Genomic DNA, 24874 nt, shown 5'->3' with positions numbered 1-24874 from the left:
ATGCTGTTAGTTCTCTTTGAGTTGCCAGAAACATCCAAGTGTGCAAAGTCTGGTCTTTGCAGAATGAAGTCTGATGCGTTCTGAACTGCAAAGTTCAGAGCAGCTGTGTATTCTTAGCTCTAATGAGCCAACAAAGGTTGGCTTTTGTCAACCCATTTGTTAGTCACAGCCTCCTCAGAGGTTAGTTAAAAAACAAACCAACATAAACCAACGCAACTTTCCTGAAAATCTGATTATTGTTGTGATGAACTGGAAAAGTTAAGACACAAAGAAACAATAAAAAAAATATCCAGTAATCTGATAGGAAAAGGTAAATAGATTCTATGCCAAGACAACTTAATAGCAATTTTCTTCATTTGATAGGGATGACTACTTGTAGAAATACATGAAGCTGTAGAATTGGCATATGTACCTGTTACCTCTTTTTAAAAGTAAGCATTTACATACACTTTTACCAACAAGTAAAGCCATGTGGGGTGTTTCCAAACCTCATCGTTCCAGAATATGTTAACAGTAAAAATAGGAAAATGAAGTTTTCTTCTTTGCAACCTGATCTATAAAACAGTGTTTCCTCTGAGTCTTTAGCTCATGCTTTCATTCTCCAAGAGTGACTGGAGAGAGAGAGCTTAAAAAGGGGGTGAGGTGAGGTGTGGAGAACAGTAATAAAAGCACAGTTTATCAGCTCATGTTGCTGGTCTTTATTACTCACTTCCTCTGTTTTGCTTATGTCTGTGATAAAGTAAGATATTTCATGATACGATTAATGCGTTACAATTCTGATGCAGAAGTAAGGAAATATTTATACAATCAGAACGAGATTTTTTTTTTTTTTAATTTGACCCAACTCAGTTACTTTTACTATCTCACAGGTAATTAATGACAGAACGAGAGGGAATGGCTTCAAGCTCCAGCAGGGTAGGTTTAGACTGAACATTAGGAAAGAATTTTTCACAGAAAGAGTGGTCGGGCATTGGAACAGGCTGCCCAGGGAGGTGGTTGAGTCACCATCCCTGGATGTGTTTAAGAGCCGTTTAGACGTGGTGTTGGGAGATATGGTGTAGGGGAGAACTTTGTAGAGTAGGGTAGATGGTTGGACTCGATGATCCCAAGGGTCTTTTCCAACCTAGACGATTCTATGATTCTATGAAATTAAATCAGTGGGGAAAACTGTTTGAAGGGGAACAAGTTAAGCCAATGCAGGAAATCCAAGCTGAAAAGAAATGAGAAACTGGCACATTTCTAGTGTACCTGTATTATATTAACTAATGTTGAATATCTATATTGTTTTTGCTTAAAATATAATGCTTTCATATATATGTGTACATATATACATATCTATGCATATATATATTTTTTTTTTAATCCACTGTGTGGTAAGAAAGATCAGAATATCAATTTCCCAAAGTAAAGGAAGAGCAAATGAGTCAATAATAACCCCAAGTTATCTGATCTTGTATCGGATCGAACAAATGTTTTTAGCCTCTGTAAACAAACACCACATTTTAAATGTAATAGAATGGGCTCCTATTTCTTTGAGAACTAAAAAATAATGATAGGTTATCTTGAGTCATCTATGTAGAAGAGTTAGGAAGAAGGTGATTACTCACCATAGATGCTATTCTGCTTTACTTACAGATGTGCCTGAAACCTAACAGTTCCCTTCATGGGAGGGAGGGGAAGGGAGACAGGGCAGTGTTAGTGAAAGGGGGCAGCTGGAAGGTGGCCCCAGGCTGGAGAAAGGGAGAGCAGATCTTCAGCTTTCAGCACTGGCCCACACAGATTGAATTAAAGCATCTGAAGTCAAAGAAGAATACTGTTCAAATAACCAAGGTGACCACTGGACCATAGCAAAGTTACTGCCCTTGCTAATGGTATTTATTGCAAGATTTGGCAGAGTTCTTTATAAGAAGGTATTATTATTTCTGACTAGTAAGAACATTTCTTTATAAATAAATGTCAGGTGAGCTGGCATCCTTCACCTGTTTGAATTCTGCTTTTTCTAGCAGTTGCATGAGAACCACTGTACAGCTAAATTAATATGACAAATACTATATTTAAAAAGAAAAAAAGCACCCATAATGCAAAACTGCAACAACCACCCCCAAAACAAAGAAGCAAACAACCCCTCCATCTCCCAACAGGTACCAAAAATGGTGTAGAAGGAGATAACATTATTAAAGTGAAGGAGATATGACCTGAGTATTAAGAAATAATTGGAATATGCTGAGTAAGGACCTACAAGAAAAAAAGCACATTGGTTTGAGAAAAATGTGTTCAGCTTGGTATAAAGTAATGAAACTGTCTGTTTTGACTTTCTCTTTATAGTTACTGAGGCTTTTTGCTGTACTAAGATTAAATCAATGTAGCAAAAAATATCCTCTACCAGAATTTCCATGAAAACCAGACTCATCATTTGAATTAGTTAGCTGAGGCTTATGGAAAACCTAATAACAAGATATTTGTGCTAAAACAATACAAGTATGCAATTCTGCTATATGGAATAGGGGAATACATGTATTGTGTGTTATATATATGTTTTGGTAATTGTGTGTTCTGTTGAACTGTGTTATGACGTCAAAGTTGAACAGTGTTAAAGCCTTACAGATGGTATTTGAGTTCTGCTTATTTAAGGAAACTTTAATGGCTTTTCAAGTTTAACTTGAAATATGGAAATATTGAAATAGGGGAGTATTATTTGAGGACTGAAGGATTATATGAACCTGAACATGGACAAAAGGCAATATAAAAATAAAAGGCTTTTTTGCCTGCTGAAAAATTGTATTTCTTTGTGCCAAAATGCAAGACGTCTAAGTGCCACAGACTTCAAAGCTGTACTTGACAATGGCTGAGTTAGCAGTAATGTTGGATTCATGAAGCTAAATAAAATATTTTGTTGTGACCATTAATTAAAAATGAAAATAAATCTTTCTGGGATTGTATGGCAACCTGTCAGTTGGGTTCTTCGGAAGGGAGCAAAGCATTTTGTGGGGGCCTTTCAAGTGTATTGTAGGAAAAGGTCACATTTTGCCTTGTAGGGCTAAACTTCAAGCTACCTCCTCTCTTATTGTTCTTGAAGACAACAATTAGCATTGTTTACCATCACGGGGCTTGAGAAATGCAAAGTGAGCTGTCGTGGTTTTAGATGCAGAAGTTTTAGTTGAATTTATTGCCTACTTGCTGAAATGAAAGACTACTGTGCCCAGCCGTGCTAACTGACATTCTCTATGGGCTACATCACAACTTGTCGTGTTTCCGTAATTCTAGCTACTGAGCTCAAAATACAGGGGTAGAGCAGACAAAGGACCTATTGATTCAATCTTTCCAGGGAATGTATATTACTTACTGCCTGCACAGTAAGGGAAGATGAAACCTTGTTTGTTAGTAACCGCGAAGAGTTAATTCTTAGGGATTTTTTCAAGTCTGCAGGCTAGTATTTTTTAAAAAGTATTTCTTATTAATTTAATACTCAGAAGGTCAACTAACCGAGTACTAAGTAGTGGATCTGTTGTTGCTGATGAAACCTGTTAAAATTTTACTTCCTGATTTTTAGTGGCTCTAGGATATGTTTGCTGACTTTGCACCGTATGAAAATTTGATAGCATTTTTCAGGAGTTGTACTTGATATTAATAAATCCCAGACCTCTCGGGAAAACCTTAGGGTTGGGGAATAAGAGCAGAGGCATTGGATATTTGCATGCATGGACTTTTGTGCTGTTTGTGGCTTGACAGGTGTGGTCTATCCTTCAGTATTGTGCAGGAAAATGGCTCAGAAGGTTTGTGCTAATGCCTGTTGAGAGGCAGGAATTGGAAACAAAATTGTCTGCCTGCTCCCTCTCATAATTAGGGAAGCTGAAGATGGAAGCTGAAAGTGGATATAGGAGAGTGATACAAAAGTTACCAGGGAAAAAAGCATTTACAGCAAATCCCATTAAATTAATTGCGGCAGTTACTTGAGCTCAGGAAGCCTTGAATTCTGAAGGTTTTCCACCAAGGGAGCTTGCAGAGAACCAAACCCTGTTGAAAATGAGTTACGGTGTAAATGAAGCCACCTAAGCTCAGGAGGCAAGTTTTGTTGTGTTCAAACCCATTTTGGAGAACAGAGCTGACCTTTTATTGTCACAGTGTATTTCTAACTAAGGGATCCTGTGTGCATTGACTGTATCAAGGTTAAAAGGGTAAGTCCATACTGAATTCTGTCAAACAAAAAACTCTGTTTATGCTTTTATCGTGCTTTTGGAAGGCCCATTTTTCTGTTTCTAGCTGAACCTGAAATTTTTTCCAGTACTGATCAGGAGTTATGTCCTTGCTTTCTTCTTCCTATTTGTGTCTCCTGCTGCTGTCCACTGATTCTGCACCTGCAGTATCACAGGAGGTGGTTTATACCACAGTTAGAAGTGTGCCTGCAGTTTACAGAGATAAGATGAGCTAATTTTAAGCAGGTAGCTTGGGTTTTAGTAGAATAGGAGCTGAATAGGTTTTTGGAAGGCGGCTTGTCCTAAGCACAGAGCTGACAGCGTTGCTGTCCGTGTCCAAACTGGGCTGTTCAAACTCTGCTTTTTTAACAAACAAAAAGAGTATTAAATAAGTCTGTCAGCTCTCTGCTGGCCCCACTGAGGCAAAACGCATCTTTGCAAATATGTAAGTGCTGACTAAACAAATTCATCATATTTGAAGCAACTGTATGTTGGACTTTACTGAGCACATTTGAAAGAAATTAATAACTTTTCTAGTTTTGTAACAGATGTGAGGGAAAGCCAGACTTTGCTAGGCAGGAGTAGTTGCTTTGAGAAGTACCTACTTGCGCACACCCTCATTTAAATAAACAGGGCTGGCTATTATGAAAAACGAAAATTGTTGGGAGGGAGAGTACAAATTTTAAAAAACAAGATGCTCAAGGATAGTGTATAGATATAGTAAAGAGAGATTTATTTTGGCAACCTTACTGCTGTGAATAGGTTTGAGCTCTGTTTGTGAGCATGATTCACAGGTTTGGAATATAATCAGGCTAGAGCTTAACACCAATTTGATTATCATATATTAAGTTTATATGAGTCTATTTGTAAAGATATATTAACAGCAACAACTGGAAAGCAAAGTTTTAAATACACTAAAGTTTTAGGGAAAGCTCTACCAGGTATTTGTGGGTTTAGCTCAAAATGGATTCAGATGCCCAAGCGTTCCAGCCAGTTTTTAGTCTCAGCCATAAATTTCATTTGCAATGCTTTGCTGTTATGCATTTAAAATTATCAATGTTGAGAATTGCTGGTCACTACTTAGGCATTTTCTCTGTCATCCCCAGGAAAGATGTCTAGAGACCGGGCTCTGAGGAAGCAGCAGCAGTTGAATAATTTGGTAGCAGCGGTGACAAAGCTTGCTAAGCCTGGAGATGTGATTGTGGACTTTTGCAGTGGAGGGGTAATGTATATTTTTGTTTACATGATGCATTTTCTTCCAACTTTCATCTTTGCAGTTCTTGGTGGTTGCTGCCACAAAGCAAAGCAAAAGTACAAATACTGAAATTTTAGGTGCTTTCAAGGGTTCTGTCTCTGGTTAGAGGTCATGTAATGGGTCAATAACAGGGGACACTGCAAAGTGACTCAGGTTTTGTTGTTTGTTTTTGTTTTCACAGGGCCATGTTGGAATTGTTCTTGCTCACATGATGCCGTCATGTCAGGTAATGTCTAAATAAAAAGTACAGACAGTATGAGCTTTTTGTCTCTTGACAGTCATCTAAAAAATATATGCATGTAGGGAGAGTAAATATGAAGACATGACTGTCTCATATAATGTCCTCGTAAGCAGAGGATTTAGATTTGAAACGTGCAAATTTTTAGCATGATCTCAAATGTGTGTGGTGCTTTCCTGAGAAAACAAAATGTATAGGAAAATATGAAATATTTGCAAGCTGATTAAAATCAGCAAGTATTAAATGCCTTCCGTTGTTGTTGTGTTTCCTGCTATTTCTGGGAGACCTCGGGCTCTGCCACAAGTAACTTAGAGGTTTTCTCAGCTAAACTACTAAGTTTTGTGGTTGTTGGTAATGTTGTACTTTGATTTTTCATTATTTTGCCTTACTTTCTGCTACGTATGAAACCTAGGTGGTGCTCATAGAAAATAAGGAGTTGTCTTTGATGCGTGCTAAGGACAGAAGCGATGAACTAGGTTTAAACAACATTTGGTTCATTCAAGCAAATTTGGACTATTTTAATGGCGCTTTTAACATTGGGGTAAGTGATTATAAGTTTTCCACTTCAAAGCTTCAGTGTCTGGTTAATTATTTTTAAAACACCTAAAATATCTGAGAAAATTCTGTATGTCCTTACAGACAGGTATTTTTGATGCTATGAGAAGCACCCTTGTTATATTAATCTGTATTAAGTTTGGTTTGTATTTATTGTTTGTTGCAAATCGGCATGGCTTGTATATTACATGAGTGAAGAAAAAAGTATCTGCTCTAGTCACATACAAAAATATGAGTGCTGCCTGTGGAAGAAAAAGTGGGGTAGATTCTTGGTTTAATCATGTTATTTTAAAATCAGTAATTCATTAACGGGTATACTCTGGAGAAGATTTTGAAGATGGGAACTCTACTGTTGCTCAAATTAAACCTGAGTGCAGTAAAGTGAGATGAGAAGTATAGTGAGGTGACGGTAAATGCATTTTAAGATAAAGCAAACAAGACTACGCAATGCAAAACTGAGAAGAACTATCATGACAGAGAGAATATTATACTAATAATATACATGTGTATTCATTGTGTAAAGTATACTTGAGCTGTATTTATAAAGGCAGAATGATACCTCAATTTTGTAGGACTTAGGCTGAGCACTCCTGTTGCAGTCAACGGGTGGTATTCTGATGGTTCTACACATGAACAGACTAAAGAAGGAATCTGAGTTCTGCAGGAGCAAAGCAAGTAATTTGAATACTGATTCAAAGCATCTGTGTTAGACCCTGAAAGTAAATGACATGACTGTCTTCTCCAGAATTATGTAGGCCTAGTGAAGAGTAAGGCATAAATAGTTTTTTGTAACTCTGTAAAGATTCCTGTCTTCCAGTTTTATATTCTGTTAATTGAATAGGAACTTTTGCAGCAAGCCTGAAGCTTTCAGTGTAAGTCTGACTGTTCTTTAAATCACCTGTCCAAGGGCCTGTTTTGGCTGTAGGTTAAGGTATTTAATGCTGAAGGCTTATGGTACATGTACAGCGCTGTTTAACTGTTTGGTTCTTTTATTTAATAAAGGAAAAGAAATACAGTGCAGGAGAAAGAGGAGAGAATAAATTATTTTAGCCCAGTCCTTCCAAGTGTAAATTTTCAATTCTCTAGCTTTATTTTCTGTGCTATGTTGGCTATGTTGTCATATAAATCTCAGTGGATGAGCTTTTTCAAAAAATCAGGATCTTATGAATAATTTACTGAATTCTGTGTGTGAAATACAGAATAGTTTTTCAATGAAATGAGTCTCCAATTTTGTGATCTTGAGAGTTCCTGTCTTCATTTTTTTTTTTTTTTTTGGGGTGGCGGGGGAGAGTCTATTTAAGTTTAATGCTAAGTCAATTATCTTCATGGAGTTTTTATTTCATAACAAAGTGTTACATTCTCTCTTTTAAGTTTTGTGATAAGGAAAATAATGAAGTATGTCAGAAAATACTTTGACAATTACAATTACAATTCGCTTGGGAATTCTTCATTTCCAGGCCTGTGATTTCGGTTTCTTTGACTTGATTCTGTAGTCTATTCAACAGACAAACCTGGAGCTGTCCCTTTTTGGGAGACCTATATGAATCTCAGCTTCAGAATTAGTTTGTATCATACCATATCATACCACTCTTCAGGATTAGCTCATTTACTTGGAATGAACTTTGTTATGCAGCCATGTTTAAGACAGGAGCTGGATGGTTTACTGACTGATAGCACAAGTGTTTGGTGTCTGTGTATGTAAATAATGTAAAGTGTAGCTGCCTCTGTATCATTATGTCATAAACACTGGTCTGATACAAAAATGACAATATAATGCCATAATGCATAGGTATGCACAAAGTTTGGCAATGAATCATTTCTAAACTCATCTTTTGAGGCTTGTAAAGCTATTCACTCGTATGACTTCACCATTTTCAGTAAAACAATACAGTGTAAATATGAGGGTGGACATGGTGACAAGAAATTCACTGATATAGTACTTGAAATTTTAAGAGATTTAGAAAAATTAATGTGACAGAAGTCTTCGTGTGACAGAAGTCTTCATCTCTCTCCTTTTGGTATTAGTTTAAAACATGTTTATACACATTTTAGTTACCTTGACATCAAATCTGTGCATTACTTAGCTATTTTTTTATGTGTTATCTGCTAGGAGTTGAAAAGCAGAATAAAAAAAAAAGTATAATAGAATCATAGAATACCAAGTTGGAAGGGACCTCAAGGATCTTCTGGGCCAACCTTTCTTGGCAAAAGCACGGTCTAGACAAGATGGCCCAGCGTCCTGTCCAGCTGAAACTTAAAAGTGTCCAATGATGGAGAATCCACTGCTTCCCTGGGGAGATTATTCCAGTGGCTGATTGTTCTCATTGTGAAAGATTTTCCTCTTGTGCCCAATCAGAATCTCCCCAGGAGTAATTTGTACCCATTACACTTTGTCTTTTCCATGTGACTCCTTGTAAATAAGGAGTCTCTATCTTCTTTGTATCCACATTTTAAATGCTGGAACATGAGGTCTCCCCTAAGCCTTCTTTTCTCAAGGCTGATCAAACTCAACTCTCTCAGCCTTTCCACATATGGCAGGCTTCCCAGCCCTTTGATTGTCTTTGTGGCCCTTCTTTGGACCTTCTCCAGCAACTACTTCCCCTCTGCTCCACAAAAAAATTCTGCCCTTATGAATTGTTGGGGTAATCAAGATCAAGGTTCTGAAACCTCATCAGGGCAATCCCAAGCACACATAAAGATCAGGTGGAGAATGGATTGAGGGCAGCCCTGAGGAGAAGGACTTGGTTGTTGGTGGATGAGAAGCTCGACATGAGCTGACAATGTGCGCTCACAGCCAAGAAAGCCAACTGCATCCTGAGCTGCATCAAAGGAAGCATGGCCAGCAGGTTGAGAGAGGTGATTCTGCCCCTCTGCTCTGCTCTGGTGAGACCCCACCTGGAGTACTGTGTCCAGCTCTGGAGTCCTCAACACAAGAAGGACACGGACCTGTTGGAACAGGTCCAGAGGAGAGCCACAAAGATGATCCGAGGGCTGGGGCACCTCTCCTGTGAGGAAAGGCTGAGAGAGTTGGCGTTGTTGAGCCTGGAGAAGAGAGGGTTCCAGGGAGACCTTATAGCAGCCTTCCAGTACCTGAAGGGGGCCTACGGGAGAGATGGGGAGAGGCTCTTTATCAGGGAGTTTAGTGATAGGACAAGGGGTAATAGTTTTAAACTGAAAGAGGGGAGGTTTAGATTAGATCTTAGGAAGAAATTCTTTCCTGTGAGGGTGGTGAGACACTGGAACAGGTTACCTAGAGGAGTTGTGGATGCCCCGTCCCTGGAGGTGTTCAAGGCCAGGCTGGATGGGGCTTTGAGTAGCCTGGTCTAGTGGGAGGTGGGTTGGTGGCAGGGTGGTTGAACTAGATAATTTTTAAGGTCCCTTACAACCCAAACCATTCTATGATTCTATGAAACAATCTGTTGAGTGCCAAACTTACTGGTACATTGTAAAATTATATGTTGTAGTATGACCGCCAACCACAACAAAGGATTTCAGTCTAAAAGTGAAGGCTTCCAAATATTTGCATGCAGTGCTCATTTACATGCTAACACCCAGAGGACTCTTTGAGATCTTAGTTGTTTTTAAGACTTAAATAGTACTCAGAGTATCTCAGCTAATTTGAACAAGTTGAACAGTTTAAAATTTGGTTGAGGGGGAGTATTTTTGAGTGTGTTGAGTGCTTTTTAAGATCACTAAAGTGAACCTGAGGTTTCGTGACACGTTCTTTTCCCTCCACTTCCCTGCACACTTTTCTGTGTGCAATAGGCTCTTCTGGGGAGTTGCAGCACCAGAGGAGTGATAAAGGGCATCTGCATTAGTCCTCACTTTTTATTTTGTTTCAGATCATGATTTTAATATATAGGAGATATTGAGAAAGCTTTGTCTTGAGTTCTATTCGTGATTTTTCACTTACTAAATTGATTCTGAGAAACCCAAAGAAGAAATCAGTTGATGTAAAAGTTCATACAGGCTCAGCAGAGCTACTGATTTTATCCACTGCTGTTTTAAGGCGTCTTTTACAAACGTGCAAGCAAAGCAGAGGTCTTTGTTTTCTGCTTGGATAGATGAGGAAGTAACTATAACTATATTCTGTGATAATCTAATAGCTGTGATACTGAGAATCTATTTCTGATGTTAAAGTAGTTTTATTTTTTGTTAAATTCAGATGAGCAGAAAACTTTCATTGTGTAATTACGTTCTTAATAATTTTTAATGTTCTGCTTGAGACAAGAATGTTTATTAGCATCTGTATGCAGTTATAGTTCAGCTGATGATTAATGGTCTGCTCAGCTGAGCTTACATCAAGCAGTCTGCAAACAAAAAAGTCTTTGTTTTAATCTGTATCAGAGAGCAAAGTTTTTATCTTCCAACTGCTGTAGCTTGAAAAACAACTTTGAACCCTGAAATCTGAGCTTTGCAGTTTTAAACTTTTTTCCTAAATTTACAATGAAGAAAAGGCAAAGAACACAATGCAGTTTTACAAATCTGCACGGCTGCGTAAAATTAAAGATGTGCCTCAAAAATGTCCTTAGTTCAATGAAAACATAGAGCAATGTGTATGCACCAGGCCTTGTCTTTGAGCTACTGAGTACATGGAAGACGGCAGAGAAAGTAATGCCTCCATTTCCCCTGGCCCATTTGGAATGCCAGGTATTGAGAGGGGAGAGCTGCTTGCCTTTCCTTGCAATATATTGAGCGTAGTGATAACTTGCCTTTCTGTAGGAGAGCATGGAGAACTTGGGTACGACCTGTGCGTTGCCCAAAACCACATAAATGCTGGCAGGTAGCTGCTGTGATTGAATGACATTCTAGTTTTAGTTTGAGAGCCCATCACTAAGGAGAGAAAAAAAAAAAAAATGCGAAAAAAAGAAAGGAGGGCAAGTTGTATTTGATGCTCCCTGCTCTCACCTCTGCGATGTTTTTTCTAAAGTTTTTACTTAGAAAACAAGTACTGTTACTGCTAAATTGAAATCCAGTTTTGAAATGTTTCTTTGTATTTTGAAGTCCTTTTTGACAGAAACTTTTGACTAATGACCACAGTAGTTTTTCTTTTTAATATTTTTGGTGCTTTGTTTTTAATGTATTTGATATCACAATGCAGTGCATCTACCTTTTGAGTGTTTTTGGTGAGTGACTCTTGTTCAGTGTTGATGGTTCCCTTGTTAATGGAATAGGCCATGAATTTTCCTCAGCATAGAAATGAAGGAGAGGAGCAAAGAACTGAGGAATTAAGGACCATGCCTTTGGCATAACAACTTTCATTGCAATAACTGTCTCATATATTTAAGTAATTTAGTCAACCAAAAAAATACTGCAACAGGATTGTATTTAGAATATTGCTATAAAGAATTTGCTTGTTTGTTTTGTGTGTTTTTAACACTCTAGGTGGCTTTACACGCATGTGGCGTGGCAACAGACATGGTGATCGAACACTGCACCAAGGCGCGGGCAGCCTTTGTCATCTCCCCTTGTTGCTATGGCTTCATTCAAAACACCGTGAAGTTTAAATATCCACAAAGGTAAACGAAAGCTAACAAGATAAGCTTTAAAATATCAACTTAAATGAAGGAACAAAATACTATGCATGTAGAATCAATCAATTGAAGATTATTGCATGCATAGGCTAAATTGATTCACCGTTACAATGCAACTGTTTCCTCCTGTTTCTCTTTACAAACCCATCCTGAAAGGGAGACAGATCGGTGATTCCTGGGTTATTTTTTGTCTGGATTTGTCTATTCATAGTTCAGAAGATTTTATACCATCAACATAGTAGATATGGTATGTGGGAATCTATGTAATATGCAGACCTTTTACCTTGAAATCATGAAGTTAATAGAAAACTCATGAAAATTACTGTAAGAAGGGGAATTGACATTTTAATGTTGGAGAAAGATGTAAGCAGTCAGCTTAAAGAAATGGGTCTGCTTTATACCACAGTTTACTGCTTGTGAAACTCCTCTGATTTGTTCCCAAGTAGACAAGCTCTTCTGTATTTCAGTTCATATTTTTAATACTTTTTCAGTGGCCTGTGTAGATATTTTGTCGTCTTCAAACCTGCCATGTTGGAGATATATAAATATTTTAGGCTTAAGAATTTTAATGCCTTTGATATAAAGAAAGCGGCAGAAGATAAGAGGCTAACAGCTTGCTGAGGCAGAACTGGATGGGGAAGAGGGTTGTGGCTTTGGTTTTTTTTTCCACAAAGCTGAGCTTTACATTTCGGATGTCCAGGATGAATCGGATTTAATTCTACTGGGAATTACAACATTATCTTAGGTATATATTTGCTAAAATAAGAAACTGAAACATGCTGTTTTAAAAGGAATCATCAAATGTAAAAAAAAATCTTATTCATTCATGTTAAATATTTTTCATATTTTTCTATAGTATCAAAGTGTGCTGTCACAGAAGTGCATGGAGAGTAACTATTTAGAATTTGTCCATTTGATAAACTTTGCATTTAACAGTGTATTCTTAGTCAATTTGGTTCTCCCATCTCTTTATATGTCCTTTTTTGTTTTCTCTTGTAACATGTAAAACAAGTATTCTTAAGGAAGAGGCAATAAAATTTTGTCTTCTAAAGTTAGCAGGCATATAGCTTTTCTCTGTTGACTTATATTAGAATTGACTGGATACTGCTTAACTTCTGACCAGTTATATTTTTAGATCATGAGGACTGGAAATGCTAACTATATTAGAAAACTTCTATTGCTCTAGGTGCTGCAAGAGTGTAAATTATGGTCTTGTGTTTGCTAAAATTATGATTCTAACATTGTAAGGCTCTGTAGAAAATAATCAACTCTAGCTTGCGCTACGTTTTAGGGTTTTTCTTCATTCTTTATTGGATATGATCATAAAACATGATAGCGTGCCCATATCCCCACATTGCCTGTGTCCCATACTCAGTTCCATTGTGGAGGCACCTTTTGTGAAACAAACAAAATATGTGCGTCTCTAGAGGTTGTGTACATGTGATATAAAGTATTTATGTGGCAGCATGGATTTTTTTGAATGCCTTTCTGTAGGATTCTAATATTGCTATTTTGTTTAAAATGTGTCCAAGTATGCAATGATTGTGTCTATTTTCCACCTCTGCTTTTTGTAGATGTTAATTCATGTGGTCTGGTTTTTTTTTTTTTTTCCCAGTCATCAGTTCAAAGAAATTTTGTCCTACAAGGTATGTAAAAGGGTTGGGGGGGGAGAGGGTTACGTGCAAGTTCCTGGGCTTCACTGTGTCTTCTTATCAAATGAAATATAAGTGGTTATCTTTTAGTTACGAGGAGGAGCATGTGTTATGTGAAGTGTTCATCAGTACTCCAAATGTCATTGTGTTGCTTTCTCTCCACCATACATTTTTTTAAGGCTTTTTTTCTTCGATAAAATTAAATAGTTTCTCCACAAAAAACCCTTTTTTTTTACATAAAGTATAAGTGAGCCATTCCTAAGATACTTCAACCTGTATCAGTTAACAATTACAGGATACCAATTTATTTGGGTCTTAAATACAACTATTTATACTGTGGCAATGTCTGATCATTTTTTAGGTAAAAATACTGCTTTTATAGATATTATTTTCTGATAAACATCAGATATGTAGCAGGAAAATGGAGATTATCCTTTTTAATCTCAACTAAGAGGGCATTTAAAAAATTCAGAAAATTTCCAGTCATCTTATATAGGGAAATTCAGTTATCTGGTAATATACTAATCTTCATGACAGTTAGTGTTATGTACACTTTATTAATTTACATGGAAATGAATATCCATAGATTGAGATGACAAAAGCAGCATGGTGGATTTGGGCCTGCCATTATTTTCACTCTTGATGAACATTCTTTTCAACGCATTTATGTGTTTCTAATACATAGTCACAAACAACTCGGTTATCAGTTCAGAAAAAGTTTATGTACTAACATATTATTGAAAATGGACCTGTTGACAGTACAGAGGGAGATGGGGACAGTTATAAAGTCAAGGATGCCTAGATTAGGGTAGTGTGTATAATCTCATTAGAACTCAGTGAATTTTTTTCTTAATCTGTTAATCCATGGAGGTTTAAATCACAAGGTTTGTCAACACTAGAAGTTTCAGCATTTTATTATTTGTGTTGCAGAAGGGCACAGGGGCCAAGGACTAAAAAATATTTGTGCTCTTAATAATGTAAGAGTCTATACAAACTGTGTAGGCTAGTTGGTGCCTCAAATAATCCTAGTTATAAATAACTTTTGTTATGCAGCTAGCTATACGTGTTTTTATATTTCATATTAATAAATTGTTACAGGTTATTGGCTAGTAGCCAAAGTTGCCATGTGTTAGCCAGACGTTGTGTGTGTCACCCCCCTCCAGTTTCCATTTTAAATTCATTTCTCTTATCTTTCATTTTAGTGAGATCTAAAAAGACATCCAGAAGTCTGGCAATTCCAAAACTTTTTTGATGAGAACATTATGCTGTAATTCATTAGTTTATAGCTGCAAAGAATAAGTTATGATAGCTGTAGATTTCTACCATGATACATTTTAAGACTCTATTTGTCAAGACACTGTCCCTATAGGAGAATTGGAAAGTAAAACTGAATAACTTTGCACATACAGCTCTGAAAACTTAATAGGAATTGAAGGCGTGGGTGTTCTAGTAAGCAAGTTAACTGTTTATGCACACACAAAGTTTAGGCAGTTTATAAGTATTATCTTCATTATTTTAAAAATGCTTTTCTTCTTATTTCTGCCAACAGGGAATGTGAAAATTTAATGACTGTCATGGGGAAATGATGTAGTCATAACTTGGGGTCTAGTTTAACGATATCTTTGTAGGAAGCCAAGGCATAAGAGTCAGTCCAGATTTTCAGGCTGGCAAGGCTTACCTTGGCTCCGGTCTAGTCGGATGTGCTAAAAAGTGGGGTTGTGTTGAGTGCCTGAAGGCTGGTGAGGGGTTTTGTGCTAAAGTGGATCTTCTCCCTCTGCTCTCTGTCACTGATTTTCTTCCTAAGCTGCCAGCTTTCTCCCCAGTCTCCCCAGTGATAACTGCTTCTTCTCTCCTAACAGCAGCCACGTTCCCTGTGACTCTTCTTCTCCTCCATTTTTCAGTAGTCACATCTGGGTTTAACATTTTCAGCTCTTTTGTACTACAAAAATAGCCATATTTGAACTGAACTTACTGGGCATAACATGTTTAAGTTCTAAAAATGTTAAAACATTTTCTCATTTTGCTTACATATTTCTTATGGAGCTGTGAGCTGAAACCTTCATGTGAATGAAGTGTACTAGGGAACAAATATCCCTGCCTCAAGATATACTGTAAATTTATTTAAATGAGTAATATTTAAATATCAAGTAGCAATAACATTTTATTTTATAATATCTAGGCAGACTTATTTTGGTCAGGTGTCTATTAAATTTATGAATTGGTGGAGTGTACTGTGGAGGAAGTTACCATCTTGATTTAGTATGAAGATGGGATTGCATTCAGGTTTTTTGTGAAATGAAGACTTCTGAATGTTTATGTCTGGAGTAAAAAAAAAAGCTGGAGTAAGTATCCTTACTTCAGGATACTGATGAAAGCTGAAGTATCCTCAGGTGAAGTTGCTCTCTATGTCTATTACAGGAACCAAACCTTTAAAATCATCATTTTATATCAGGTGAGAACTAAAAAAAAAAAAAAACCAAAAAAACCCAAACAAACAAACAAACAAAAAAACCCCAAAAGTTTTATTTTTCATACATGACACGTGTCCTTTTTTCAGATCTATAGCTCTGGAAGCTTTGCTTAGCACAGCACCTTTTGTTGTTGCCTGTTGCTCTTTTCTCCCTGTGACATTATAGGACAGTTGAAAATGTTGTACAGTTCTAAAATGGTTCTGATTTACCCTGTCCTGTACTTAATATTGCAGCTGTCCCAAAAAGCACAGCTGTCATAAGAGCATTAATTTCTTTGCTACACCTTCAAGGCTTTTTTTCTCATCATCTTTCTAACTTGCCTCCTTGGCTTGGCTGGTCTTTGAGAAACCATTATGCCAGCATAGGTGGTGTTTTTTGAAGGCAAATAAGGATGGGGTTCTGCCTGCTTATGTAATGATCTGAGCAGGGAGTAAGGTGGTGAGGCTAACCCTCCGCTGCACCGTACCCCTGGGTGACAAGACAAGAAGAAATCAACAGCAGCTGTTGTAGAAGCCTCTGCAGAAACTTTTAAGTGTAACAGGGATGGTTTGAAAGTGAATTGTGCTCATTTTTAGGCAGGAAACTTTCCCATTCACAGCTAGGTATTTTTTTGCCTGCAGGATCTTTTGGGTTGATCCTGAATGGGTTTGGCAGAGAAGAGGAAATTTGACCCACAAGGCGATTCTTCTGGGATTAAGAATCACTGTTTGGGAGAAATGTGCAGTAGTTCAAATCACCTATTTAAGAATTTTGTCTTTGTCTGGATGCAGAGATGCGGCCCCACGATGACTGTGCTAAAAGAAGACTCTGTTGCTCAACAGTAGTTGAAGGCAAAATTAGTCTGCAGTATGTCTTTAAAGAACACTATCTTGTTTACATTGCATCCAATTCAACTGCTACAGAGAATTAGAGAAATTTTAGCAAGAAACAAATACTCATGAGTAGAAATGTGTTGTAGTCACAAACACTTGATTTATACAAATATATACAAGTCAAAGCAGTACCAAAATTAGCATTTCCACACAGGTAACTTTTCTAGAAACATAGTCTTCAATATGATGGTGGTTTTGATTCTTTTAAACATTTAATTTGATTATTCTTACTTTATTTGGAAGATGGAAATGCTACTGGACAAAATGTCTTTTTTTTTTCTAGGAGCACATGATGCTTTGCAGATTTGCAGATCAGACAGCTGTTCAACTTCCACCTGAACGCAGGCTAATAGGTAGGAATTTCTGCAGCTGTTGTGTAAACTATCTTAGTAATGTATTTACCTTGCTAAATAAAGGAAAAAGTAGTAAATTTTTAAAGAGGGCATTAAGTTGCTGTCTTCACATAAGACTTGAAAAATTTGAGTTTCTTCACATTTCTCCTCTTGCTATTCTGAGCTATGGTGTAGAAATCATTTTCTTCTTTCAGAATTATCAATATGAGAGGGAGGGTTTGCATTTTACTGATTTTTGTTTCTTCACTTTTTTTTTTCCCCCTTTCACTATTCTTTCAAAAGAATGAGGTTTCTGTAAAGTTCACTTAAGTCCTGCTATTGCCTGTTTATCTTACATTACAGGCACAGGCTATTGATAGTAGTGATTTTCAGTGTGCACGCTTTGTCCTGCTGGTAGTCTCTAGTGATAATTCTCTTAGAAGGGCAAACATCCAACAACAGCTGGAAACAATAAGGCTAAATTGCAGAGGTTGGGCTAGCTTTGGTACAGGCAGGCTCAAGAACATGCAAACCTGTTTGGCCCACCTCATTATTAGGATCATCATCATAATTTTAGGGAAAAAAAACCCAGAAGGTTTTATGTGATTTTTTTTTTTTTTTTTTTTTTAAATAGTGAATAATATTTATAATTTGAAGACTTTGCTAAGAACACAGTTTGGTTTATCCCTTACCTGGAGTACCAGACCTCCCGTTGTGGGGAAATATGTTACAGCTACAGCAGTGCATGACTCAGTTTTTACCTTTCAGTAGTCAGTTCTGTTTCAGGTTTGTACTTTATTGCCTTTCTGAGTAAGAGCAGCTGCCTTCTGTTGGAACATTTCCGTGCAATTAACAGCCGAAGTAAGTTGATCCCTGAGATTTTAGTTTCTTGGTCAGGTGTTAATGGTTTCTGAGGAAAAGAAATGCAAGAAGCTATCATTGAGATAGTAGGAATTCATTACTCAGAAGGACAGCAAAAAACTTAACGCTTCAAATATTTCAAATAAGGAAAGCCGTTTCTTCATTATGTGCAATATTCTAGTATTCTTTGACTTACAAAATGGTAGAACGTGCTCCTGTCTGGTATTAATGTTCTGATGGAACCTATAAACTAACTTCCAGGTCAGAGAAGATAGAAGGGGCTGGGAACTCTCCGGATATAACTGTGCATTCTTGGCTTGCAAGAAATACTTAGAAAGTATATTAAAGCAGTAGTAGCAAATAATCATAATGTTCTTAGAAAGCTTCATTTGAAGAACTCAAAGTATTTCCTATACTCACTGCACAAAAAGAAAATAATGCAGGTTCTGAGATAAAAGCATCTATTTTAAAATAAATTTGTCGTCTCTTTTGCTTATATCACAGTATTTGAAAAAATAAAACAAAAATGCAGTGTTCCGTTAGCAGTGTAGCGCCCCACATGGTCTCCTGCTGCTTGCCAGGTGGACTGGAAATTGGAAAAATGGAAAACTTTTTTGAAAGATTATAACTTCTCTCTGTTCCCTGTCTCTGAAACTGCAGTTTTCCCCCAAATTTAAATTTTATGTGCTTTGCCCTGACAAAAACCCCAAACATAAATCTTATTCCTCTGCCTTCCCCTACATCGTTGCTTTTTCTGTTTTAAAGAATGTTATTTTTTTCTTTAAGTTCCATGTAATAGCTGTCTGTTTCAGTGAAGATCTTTCCAACTTCAGTGCTCTGTTTCAGCTTTGAAACTGGTTTTATGGGAATCTTGTTGGGGTACTTTTGAGTTTTGTTGCAAATAATTGAAGATTGAATTAGATAAGTGTTACAGCCATGGTGAGATTTTTTTATTATTATTTATTTAGTTTTTTGCAATGCATGATCAGGTATTGAGAAAACTGCATAAATTTCATTTAATGAAAATATTCCTGAACAGGTGAGGACTTTTTCTTTTCTGTTATAGATGGTGGAAAAATGACTAGTTCTGCTACTTTTTGAAATATTTAAGGATTGCATTGTAAACTGTATTTTAGCAATTACTGCTGAATTTATGCAGCTTAAGTGAAGTGAGAAATCATTTTGTTTTATTACCTGTAAGCCACTAAAGCACTGAAGTATAGCATTCTGTCTACGTCTGTCATGGCCAAAACAACACATTTGTCAAAGGAGTTATCACCAATTTCTGTAGTGTCTGTGGATATAAAAATGCACAGTTGAACCCAGTTCCGCTGCACACAGCAATTCTCTCTTAAGTGAACAAAGTTCTGTTTCCAGTTTTCACTGAGCATGTGTGCTTTATCCGCTATATGCAGCAGTGGGACCTGAGTGCAAACATACTGAATGATTTTGTGAACATCGCTACAGCGCACCTGATTTATTCTGTCTGATCACAGAACTGCTCCGTGTATTTCACAGTCTCCCTGCGAGCACCCGGGGAACCAGGCTCCAGCTGTGACAATCCCAACCCCCCCCTTAGTGTGTACACTTTGAGTAATAATGAGATTGTTATCAGTGGCAGGAGCGTGTTTGCGCCATTTTGTTCAACGAACTGCAGAAGGTGGTTTTCTGTGAAACTACAAATGTAGGAGAATAGTGCCACAAAGAAGTGATTTACGGAGATCTATCCTGGTTGGTTATATAAACTGGTAATTTCTTCCTGCAGCGTACAATTCCATACAGGACTGAGTTGGAAAGTTCCTTTTCAGGCCTAACCTTATTATTGTATCTCTAAATTGTCTCCTACCCAATTACTACCCCTCTCAAATTCCAAGCCGCTGGCAGAATGGACTCCACATGCCATAATGTTAGTGAAGTCAAAGTAGTGAATTTCTTTTGTAAATAAAGAATTCGGCTGAGAAGGAGAAAATACTTCTGGCCAGTGGCTCACTGTGGAAAGTCGGAACAGATTAGACTGAGTACTGTATTAAAGTGTATTAAATGTGCACCAGTTGTTCTGAAGTAGAAGGATACTGAGAAGCATGTTAGTGCCACCTACCCAAAACCTCTACAGGCACCAAGCAGATGCATGCCAGGGCTTGTAGTGACAGGCACTCAAGCTCTGTATGTGTTCAGGGGGGAGAGGTAGGCCATTCCAGAGGGTAGTTCAGAATGCCAGCCTTGTATCCTGATGGCAAACAGAATGAGTGCTCCTGTCTCTTCCCTTCATCGATTCTACAATCATAGAATCGTTTAGGTTGGAAAAGACCTTTATGATCATCAAGTCCAATCACTAACCCAGCACTGGCAAGTCCACCACTAAACCATGTTCCTAAGCACCACTTCTACTCATCTTTTAAATACCTCCAGGGATGGAGACTCAACCACTTCCCTGGGCAGCGTGTTCCAATGCTTGACAACCCTTTTAATGAAGAAATTTTTCCTCATATCCAATCTGAACCTCCCCTGGCGCAACTTGAGGCCAGTTCCTCTGTTACTTGGGAGAATAGACCAACCCCTACCTCGCTACAACCGCCTTTCAGGTAGTTGTAGAGAGTGATGAGGTCTCCCCTCAGCCTCCTTTTCTCTAGGCTGAACAACCCTAGCTTCCTCAGCTGCTCCTCATAAGACTTGTGCTCTAGACCCTTCATCAGCTTCATTGCCCTTCTTTGTACACGCTCCAGACATCAGTGTCTTTCTTGTAGTGGGGGACCCAAAACTGATCACAGTATTCAAGGTGGGGCCTCACTACTGCCAAGTACAGGGGGAAGATCACTTCCCTAGTCCTGCTGACTGCACTGTTTCTGATACAAGCCAGGATGCTAATGACCACCTTGGCCACCTGGGCACACTGCTGGCTTATATTCAGCTGGCTGTCCACCAACACCCCCAGGTCCTTTTCTGCTGGGCAGCTTTCCAGCCACTCTGCCCCCAGCCTGTAGCGCTGCCTGGGGTTGTTGTGACCCAAGTGCAGGACCCCGCACTTGGCCTTGTTGAACCTCATCCCATTGGCCTCAGCCCATTGATCCAGCCTGTCCAGATCCCTCTGTAGAGCCTTTCCTACCCTCAAGCAGATCAACACTTCCTCCCAACTTGGTGTCCTCTCAGACCTCAAATATATTTAAGTGTACAATTCTGTCAGGAACAAGGAAAGCTGTAAGATCATTGGCTTTGAGGCTGAAGCAGGATTGGGCCTTGTTTGTGACTTGAGACTGCATGACTGTTAGTGATAAAACATTTCAGGGAAGTGCTAAATCTTTCTTGCAAGAGAGTTTCACACTGCTAAAATATGATCAAATCAATTCTGATTTCAGAACATAATAATCAATTCTAATGAGTAAATCTGTAAAGAGAAATGGCCCTGTCATCTTGCCATGGCTGTATCATAATACAAACTTCAAAGCAGAAAAAAATCCTTGAGTTTATTCTTCCCGTTTTTTTCTGAGATTATAAACAAAAAAGCTGTATTACCAATGAAAACTAAGCAGCTACATTCATATATCCCAAATCAATTACACTAGATCACTGTTTGGTATTTAAGTCTTTTATTGGTATTCAGTAACCAGAGATTTTCAGATTTTAGGTGAAAGTACAGGAGGAAAACAGTTATGGTTATAACTGTTTATATATGATTATATATCTATGTTCAGAGAGCTAAGGGGTAAACTAGGCATTTTTTTTCTTCCTGTGGCTTTTACATTTATGCATGGATTTTTCTGTGAGTTTTGAGAATTTTAAAAATAGTTGTGCCTATTATGTTTCTCCATATGTAAAGAGTTAATAATCCTTCTCAAGCTCTTTGCTAAATGAGGGTTACAAGTCACAGATGTGATTTTGAACTATTAACGACTGTCTATTTGAAGAAAAACAGATCAAGATAGTTTTCTAAGTAGATTTGGAACTTATTTTTTAGATGACTTACTGATGTGTTTTCCTAACGTTGAATGTTGAAGTGCATGTTTCTGATAATGTTTCTACATTTTTAGAGTTTCCGTGCTCTCCTTTGCTCTCGTTTTAGGAAAGCAGTGTATGGGGCTTGTGGATCTGGATCGGGCATGGGCTGCAGAAGAACATAACTACTCTGTCCAAGTTACATCTATGGAGCCAGAGAGTTGTTCTCCAAAGAACAATATGCTTGTGGGCATCCCTACTTAGAGTGTGAAACTTGCATTTGATTTGAAGTTGAACATAAATCTTCAGCAGATAATGACATCCAGCATAGCTGGGGCCCAGACATCACGCATCTTGAACCCATTCCATTGGGTAAAGGAAGCAGCACAAAAAGTCTTAGAAAGTGAACTGCATGCAGAGCATCACAAATCGTACTTGTTATGTGTCATTAAGCAACTTTTGGTTCTCTTACTGAGGAGTGAGTTTCTGGATCTAATGACTGTGCGTGGAATCATGTCCATCTGCCAAGGCTTAGAAAAAAGTTGATCTCATTGAAGGGAAGGTGACTTCCTTTTTAGTAAAGCTGTCTTGACTGCTTCAAAATTGCATTCTTGTTCAAAACTGCATTTGTGCTCATAAGCAGAGCAGTTACCAGCCAATAATGCAGATCGCTAGAGGACCAGAAAAGATCAGATTTATGGTGTTAGTGAAGAAGGCTGTGCAACAGGTGGTGGCTTGACTTGGTTAAAGAATTCCATACTACTGTAGAAAGATTATTTTTAATAAAAGTTCATCAGAATACTTTGGGCATCATTCTGCTTATAGAAAACTGTATTCTAACTTACCAATCTTTTTAAAAAGACTTAAAAATTATCTCTAAATATCACACAAGAATTCTGTAACCATGATTCTCTTTAAAGAAAGCAAACCCCTATTTATCTGTTGCCCAGATAATGGGAGCTAGTGATGATGTAGATACTTCACTGCCTCCCTGATAATTGAAGTGTATTGCTTCCTGTTCCTAAGAAACTTGCTGTCAGAAGAAATTTTTAAGAACAGTTCATGTTTCTGTATTCATCGTCTTCATTGATTTTATATTCAGTTTAAAATTTGAACAAAGTTGCAGTTGTGGAACCTTTTGAAAAGATCGACCGCAGGCACGTTACTGTAAAATGAAAATAAATGGTCTTCTGTGCTCTGATTAGTAGGCAGTTTTCTACCCTAACTTGAAATCATCTGTTGACACTAACACAATGGAAGATAGCTTCTAACGAGATTTTTCTTTCATGTTTATGGATTTGATATGTTTATGAATTCTGCCATGGATTAATTTAAATATATCTGAAGTTTGGTCAGCGTGAACATACCTTCAGTGCATGTGGCAAACAGAATTACAAACAACAATAGGTATTGGGGAAAAAAGAAAAAAAAAGGATTGTGAAATATTTTACTCTTCATGAAACTTGTATCTCCAGAAGACCTAAAAACTTGTGTTCTTTAAAAGTGAAGACTGAATGAAGCTGCACTTTTATTTGGAAGCACAAAGGTAAGCAAGTAGGTATGATTTCATATCTTTATCCTGAGTTTTTCAGTAGATAATGACACAGTACTTTTTCTGCAACCTTTTATAGTTAACAGGAGTAACTGGAGATTGGAAGAATATGTAGCACATACAAAATATATGGCAATGCCAATTGCCTCCAGGATTTTCTCATATACTTATTTGAATGAATGAATATATGAATATTCGGCATGGTCTGATATTATGCAATAAATATAGCTTTCAGTAGAACAAAAATCTGTGCTGTTGCATGCTTTAGAATTTCTACAATATCTGTCTTAATAGTCAAGCTCTCCAGGATACTGAGGACAATAGGTTTTCATTCACTGAGTTTCAAATACATGAAACATCACTTTTTTAATTATTTTTCTGTGTCTAGCGCCACAGCCATTGCTGTGGGTGTGTGAAAAGTTTAAAGGGACTTACATTTTAAAAACATCTGAGTCAGCTTCAAATGTAAATACTAATCTTTTTGGGGGTGCTAAATTGATCTTTTGAGAGGTTGAGTGAGACTTGTCTAATAGAATCTGTAATACCATATTGGAGTTGTGACATCCTGATGAAAAGCTCCTGACCTGTTTCATATATACTTGAACAGTGGCAGAAATCTGCAGTCCTCTAGGTTGCTACAGTAGACGTGCTGCAGCGAAATGGAAACTGGATATGGAACGCAGAGCTAGAACAAAAAGTACCCAGAGTAAGCTCTTTATGCTTTCCCCGAGAGATACAGCTGGTGGTTGCTGAGTGGAGCAGACAGGCAAGTGAGACAGGTTATGGCCTATGGAAGTACCGAAGCGTGACAACGCAGTGGTAGCCCAGAGAGGTGTACCACGTGTGCCTGATCCAGTTGGAAACATGCTCACTGTGGAGATTCTTTCAGCATTAAGGAGGCATTTCATCAGCAGGTTTGTAAAATTCTGCACCTGTGTATGGGACAACCATATGTAAGATGTATTGCAACGCATTTTTACTGTATTCAGTGTGAAAATCTTGTAAAATGTTTACACTACCCACTAATCAAAACGCATAGATAAACCACCTGCAGAGAAGGACCATTACTGTTTCTCGCTTAAATCTGAAGTTTGAAAGATGCTGGTGCTGTGGTGACATCATGCTGATGTGGTATCATTTGTTCTCCTTTTTAGATCTGCTGTATCTACACCCTTCTGTGTCACCTGTGGTTTGGTTAGATTGCAGAAAGTACATTGGAGTGTAGAAATAATTTATTGCTGATTATATTACTCCTGATACTGTTTTGGGTTTTTTTTTATTATTATCCCTTCTTTTCAATGGGTGTCTTTTTGAGTTTGAAATCCATTCATCAACACTGGTGCCCAATGTGGTATTTGTATATTGGTGAGGATTGAGTTACATTTCTTGAAGATTAGAAAAAAATCTCTGTTCTGCCTTCAGAATCAGA

The 24874-nt window shown here is 37.7% G+C and overlaps 1 protein-coding gene across 1 annotated transcript in view; it reads left to right on the top strand.

Moving 5' to 3' along the window:
• Positions 1 to 23093, top strand: part of GSTCD (glutathione S-transferase C-terminal domain containing) — a 59546-nt gene extending 36453 nt beyond the window's left edge. Inside the window, exons 5-11 of the mRNA XM_074147810.1 lie at positions 5300 to 5415; positions 5630 to 5674; positions 6099 to 6227; positions 11627 to 11760; positions 13391 to 13421; positions 17054 to 17123; positions 22021 to 23093. Coding sequence (XP_074003911.1) covers positions 5300 to 5415; positions 5630 to 5674; positions 6099 to 6227; positions 11627 to 11760; positions 13391 to 13421; positions 17054 to 17123; positions 22021 to 22157 — 662 coding nt within the window. The 3' untranslated portion in view covers positions 22158 to 23093. The remainder of the gene's footprint in view (positions 1 to 5299; positions 5416 to 5629; positions 5675 to 6098; positions 6228 to 11626; positions 11761 to 13390; positions 13422 to 17053; positions 17124 to 22020) is intronic.
• Positions 23094 to 24874: the final 1781 nt, after the last annotated feature.

Source organism: Numenius arquata, chromosome 5, assembly GCF_964106895.1.
Source record: "Numenius arquata chromosome 5, bNumArq3.hap1.1, whole genome shotgun sequence".
NCBI classification, from domain to species: Eukaryota; Metazoa; Chordata; class Aves; order Charadriiformes; family Scolopacidae; genus Numenius; species Numenius arquata.
The sequence above is the reverse complement of the archived record's forward strand: the minus strand, read 5'-3'. Positions and strand labels throughout refer to the sequence as shown.